The sequence below is a fragment of the Galeopterus variegatus genome, unplaced genomic scaffold, assembly GCF_000696425.1.
Source record: "Galeopterus variegatus unplaced genomic scaffold, G_variegatus-3.0.2 Scaffold10799, whole genome shotgun sequence".
Classification (NCBI taxonomy): domain Eukaryota; kingdom Metazoa; phylum Chordata; class Mammalia; order Dermoptera; family Cynocephalidae; genus Galeopterus; species Galeopterus variegatus.
The window spans coordinates 16,578-22,432 of NW_007736910.1; the positions used below are offsets into that span (position 1 = coordinate 16,578).

General features: G+C 46.5%; 1 protein-coding gene and 1 pseudogene across 1 annotated transcript in view; both read left to right on the top strand.

Annotated features, from left to right (window-relative positions):
* The window catches only part of LOC103610238, an 8,437-nt pseudogene extending 7,163 nt beyond the window's left edge, over positions 1 to 1,274 (top strand).
* A 1,368-nt stretch (positions 1,275 to 2,642) lies between these two features.
* The window catches only part of LOC103610236 (zinc finger protein 670-like), a 20,908-nt gene continuing 17,695 nt past the window's right edge, over positions 2,643 to 5,855 (top strand). The window contains 1 exon segment of the mRNA XM_008594439.1: positions 2,643 to 2,796. Within this exon segment, the coding sequence (XP_008592661.1) occupies positions 2,767 to 2,796 (30 nt within the window). The 5' untranslated portion in view covers positions 2,643 to 2,766.

A 5,855-nucleotide genomic window follows, 5' to 3' on the forward strand; every position in this document is an offset into this window, starting at 1 on the left:
TCCCAGTCAACAGAAAGGTGGCCATAGGGCACAGCATATTGACAAATAGCCACATTTCCTCCTTCTTATAAGGGCTTTCAGCTCCTGTATCTGCTCAGAGTCCTGTCACAGGTTACTCCAAATGTGGCATAATCCTGTGGTCCCAGTCAACAGAAAGGTGGCCATAGGGCACAGCATATTGACAAATAGCCACATTTCCTCTTTCTTATAAGGGCTTTCAGCTCCTGTATCTGCTCAGAGTCCTGTCACAGGTTACTCCAAATGTGGCATAATCCTGCTGACTACACCGATTTGTCTGGCTACTGCTAAGGCCTACTGCGAGGCTAAGGCTAAGGCTGATGTCATGTATCCTGCTCACAGTGCCAATTGTCTAGCTCTTAATCCTGTTTGTGATGCCAGTTGTACCTAGGTGACCACGCTAGTTGTCACAGCTCTTTTACTTGCTGGTAACCTTGCACCGACTGGGCCAACGGTTGTTGAGCTAAGGCTGGGTCTGGAGCTTCCAGACCCCTCAAGCCTATTCACAGACTGGGTCACAAAGCCTTCACATGCCAGGCTGGGTCACCAGACCCCTTCACACAGATCTATATGCTAGGTAACCGGCCACACAGTCCTTGGAAGCTGCAGGTCTGGAAAAACATGGCCATGCAAGGCGGGCGCCCAAGGCAGTAAAACCCAGCCAAAGTGGCATTGCCTTGCAGGTGCACGTATTCCACCCACACACACAACGTTACTGAACCACCCTGAACAGGCTCCGAGGCGAGGGGAGCCTGACCACATTGTTCCATTTTCCCAAAAGAGGTCAAAACTGAAGAGAAATGAAAAAGGAGAGATCAGTGAAGTCCTTGCTGTTGGTGTGCCCAGTCTACAGACATCAAATGAACTTCAATATGACCAAGGGCTCTTCAAACAACCCAAGAGGATGAACTGTGGATTTGCATGTGGTGAAGATAAATTTTACACTGTTATGCTCAAGACTGGAGCTGCAGAATAGATGTTATCCAGAGAATTTACAGGCGCTGGAACAATCTGGACAAAGACCTGTATGGTGATAACCTGGAAGCTATAATAAAGACCCTCAGGTTTGCGTCTAATGAGGAGTTTTCTGGTGCAGACCTTAGGCAGAGAGGCCAAGACAGAGCCTTTCAGTATGAGCAAGATCCTTTTGGTTTGGACAAATTTTTGCAAGAAACCAAATAGCAGGGAGGCTCTAAAAGACCCTCAGCTGCTGCAAAAGAAACATGCATGAAGGCGAGAAGCAGAGGAAAAAGTAGATATGCTTCTCTGCAAGGTGAATGGACTATTATCCATAATCCTAATGATATGGGTCATATGGAGCAACACTGTAAATGGTCAGGATACAAACCAAATCTGGGAGCCAGATCCCACTTTTTTACTATGGGACAAAAAATAAAAAATTTAAAAAATTGGTTGCTTTTAAAGAGTGGTTTGCATTTGTGCTTCTTTCACCTTTCAGCATTTATAGAACATACTGCTCCCCACACGAAATTAAGACCACTCCCTTTTGTGTGACCACTCCCCTTTTCAGTAGCTTGTGGTTAATATTTTGTGTAAGAAAGACTACTTGTGAAGAAAGTCACCCCGACCTCAACAAGTAGGAGGATGTTCACATATTTCAACTGTCCTGCCAAATGAATTTTGTCTCTATTGTGCTATGTTTTAATTTGGAGTGAAAAAAGTAAGTATTTGCTTGGTGCACCCACTCGTTTCAAATAAAAACATTTTTTAAAGTGCTATTGCTGTCGTCACAGGCAAGAGCCTTAATGCCTAAACTATTGTAATACAGAATGAAAAAAAATATGTGCCAATTCCACAGTTAGTTATATGGAGTCTGCGGCTTCGGCACTTTCTGTTTGAGTAGAAACACTCATCTCAGGGCCAAGAACCATCCCCAGCTTCTCGCAATTTGGGGGGCAATGAAGTCCTGTCCAGAGTGCCTCTCCCATGGAGTTCTGGGAGATGTAGTTTTCTCTCACTCCGTGCTGTGGCACTTTCCATCTAAGCATGCACCAGGGGAGGATCCGGAATCTCAGGGAGGTGAGCTGGCCGGGTGGAAACCTGAGAAGGAACAGAACCTAGTGGGTCCTGTGACCGGCATGAGTTTGAAAGGCAGGGCTGCAGAAGCTCAGAGCCCTGGAGAGAGAGGACCAGGGACTGCCAGCAGTGCTAGGGCCTCACAGCTGCCTCACCTCTGAGCTGAATACCAGGCCGAAATATCAGTTAGAGATTCACACTCACAAAACCGGAGGCCATGTAGGTTATAAAATTGGAAATTTAAAAATAATTATCTTTATATTGTTTCCATGTGTGAATAACATATATGTAGGTATATATTATTCATAAGTGGATATAACCCTATGTACAAGGTTAAATACAAATGTTCCCTGGGCGGAGTCAGGTCCCAGCTCAGAAAGGAAGTCCTGCCTGAAAAGGACGGCAGCCAAGAATCTGTCACTCTAGCTTCACTCAGCCCTGAGTCTGATGCACCTCCTGTCCTTCAAGGCCCTAAGGGACCGAACCTGCAGTCCTGTCCAATCAGGGGCGCTGAGGTGAGAACTGTCCAATCAGGCGTGCCGCTGGGGAGGAGGGGGCGGATTCTCTAACCTCTTGGGGCCTTTGTCTCCAGGCTGCAGAACTCAGACCTGTCTGCAGAGTTCCCTGTCCTCTACCCCGGGCAGCTCAGGTGGCACCGGTCTGGTTTCTGTCACCCTGTGACCTGCAGGTACTGGGCGATCCATAGGGAGGATGTTAGGACACCCAGGCCACTGGGACATGGTGAGTGTGTGGAGCTGGGGGTCCCAAGACCCCAAAGATTCATTTGTTTTCTGCTCAGTAGCCAATACTTGAGAAGTGTTGGTGTAAGGAAAGGCAGCCTTTAATCAGGAAGCCCGCAGCCTGGGGGCATGCTGGGCTCATGTCCCCAAGACCCTCTCCGGCTCTCCCCGGCTTGCCGAAGGATTTCATGGGGCTGTGTGGCGGGGGCTGATTTACGGTGACCCCGCGGGGTGTGCAGGCAGGCGTGGGAGTTTCAGATAATCACCAAGGGGAGCTGACCGGCCTCACCCTTTGTTCTCCATGGGTTCAGTTCCTGTTAATCTCAAGGTCAGGAGAGTAAGCTGGTAAAAACTGGCCCTCTGGGTTAATCGTGTTTCTCTAATTATTTTGGGTACAGTGTGAGCAAGAGTCGCTGTGTTCTTGCAATCAACTGCAGGCCGTGTGGGTTGGGTGACAGGAAGAAAAAAACCCCAAACTTTTACATTCAGAGGTGTAACAAATGGAGTCCCGTTCTGTTCAGGCACAGCATCTGGGTAGAACCAGCCAGAACCGGCTGCGGCTGGACCCGGGCTTCCGGGGGTCAGCTCCGGTCTGCCAAGGAGTCCGCAGCTGGTGCAGTCGGGCCGTAGGTGGGGTCCCCGAGCGACCTGTCCTGTCCCCGCGAGGGAACTTCCGCGGCCCGGAGCCCTCGCTGTGCAGCTCCACTGTCGCAGCCCGGCGGCTCCCCAGATCGTGCGGTGACAGCGGGAGGGTCATCGGGAGGGTCCGCACCCGGTGTGTGGCGTTCGTTCGGGGTTCCTTCATGAGAGAAGCTGTCGTCTGTGGGGACAGCTTTCTCCTGTTAAAAATTAAACTCAGAATGTTCGCGTTCACTTGGCAAGCAGCGATTCATGCATGGGAAGCCCCCGCCATGGTTTGTGGTTTGGGGTCCCCCTGAGGGGACTGAAGGAAAGGCCAACCAAATTAAATAACTGATTGGTTACAGTTACGTAGTTGCTTTCTTTGGAAATTTCCTGGCTGTGTAATCAGGTGAATTTGCCGTCTGTGGTTGCTTAAGCCTAAATTTTGTTTTCCTCTACATTAGTAACTTACAAGAAATGCATTTGAGTTCCATTTCGGATTCCTTATGTAGGAACCCAGGAAACTACAGCCGCTTCGGTCGGATTTTCTCCTGTTTATTTCAACACTCCACAGGTGGACTGGTTGTCCCTGCCTTTTCCAAATATATGCGAAGCAGGGTCTCAAATCCACGACCCTGTCTCCCCAGCGTAACTCTTCCAGCGCTGGCAGTAAAATCCTAAATTTCCAGTTCCTTCTCAACATTCCCAAAATGGCAAATTCCCCTTTCCTATTCATCACATCGTCAACTATTTGTCTTTTATTGTACATTTCAAACAGTGTTTTAATTATTTATCATTTTTTTCACAGAGCAACGGATGACTTTTAAAAATATTTCTTTTCTGTTTGGAAACATTTTACAGGACAGGAAAGCAAGAAGAATCACCTGAGACTGCTGTAAAAAATCTTTGTGCTCTCCTCCTCTTATCCCCCCTAGGGACAGCCACAGTTTCAGAATGTCTTTGCGTTGAGAATTCCCTTTGGAAACTTTACAGGGTGATGTGTCCTCAACCCAGTCTTTCTTTTCCTGTCCTGCGTTTCAGAAATGCCTGGAGGTGACCCAAAATGCCCCACAGCTGCCATGTCTTTGGGAACACTATATGACCTTTGAGTCATCTCCCAGAGGACAGCCTGAGGGATGGGGGTGGCTAGAGCCTCTCAGGGGAGCAGCTGGATGCCCTTCATCTAGAAAGCTAACTCGTTGGGGCATTCGGATTTTCTTTCCCCCATCCTGGTTTTTATTCCTTGGAGACACATTGGTGGTCGGCCCATTGGAGACTAATATTCAAAGGAAAAGACATAAATGATTTCTGCCCTCTGGAGGCTCTCAGACTTGTGAAGGAAGAAAAACTATCCCAAAGGACAAAGGAAATTCACCGCAGTGAGGTGGTGCAAAAACCTACAAACCGAAATGCACCTCAGATGCAAGGTGGGGGTGGGAGTACAGTGCAGTGACTCCTGGGAGGGTGGTCATGGAGCACTTCAGTGAGCAGGATGGGGGTGGAAGGATGTCCCAGGTGATAGGATGGCCTCACTTGACACTGGAGTCAAGATATGTCTGTGTTCCAGTCAGCAGTATTCTGGTCTGGGTTTGTGGCCTTGAAAAGATTTGTTAAGCGAATCAAGCCTCAGATACAGTAGAGTTTGAAAGATAAGGCAATATTTCCAAAGAGCCAAAAAAGAAATAGATGTTAGAAAAAAAAAAAAAATTTAGTCTTACAGTTCGTTAGTTTAAAATTCTTATTCACCATTTTTTTTCAGAATGAGCGTAGTAATTTTCTCAGGTCTTTTTGGGCGAGGCAATGGGGTGGCAATTTCAAATGGAATTCTAGACCTTATTTTTTGGGAGTGCTACCAGGGAAAGGAAATAATAAAAATCTCTCATTAATTATGACTGAAAAAAAATGAATACATTTCCACAAGAAATTGTAGTAGATTAACTGGTGAATTATAAATAGTAACCAAAACATCAGTTCCTCTTTGTTGCAGGGTGGAGAATTTGTGATAGTTGATAATTGCATTCTGTATCCTGTTACCTGAATTTGGCAGATGAATGCTAAATCCTATGGGACAACCTTGGCAACACCTAGAAGTACTCAAATAGCATCACTTTACCACATGATTTATTATTATGGAAATAATAATTAAATGGCTTTGCTGTTTTCTGAGAGAAATAGATTTATGTATTTTTTTATAAGGGTACTAATCCCATTTAAAGGGCTCCCTGATGATCTCATCTAATCTTGATTACCTCCCAGAAATGCCACCTAATGCCATCACCTTGGAGGTTAGGATTTCAACATATGAATTGGAAGTGGGGGGACATAACCATTCAGTCTACAACACTCTCTAACAGTTTTCTTTAGAACATCTTGGCTATGCCTAGACATTTGTCTTCTCTTTCAGTTTTTAGAAATAGTTTTTAAGTTTAACAGACAACA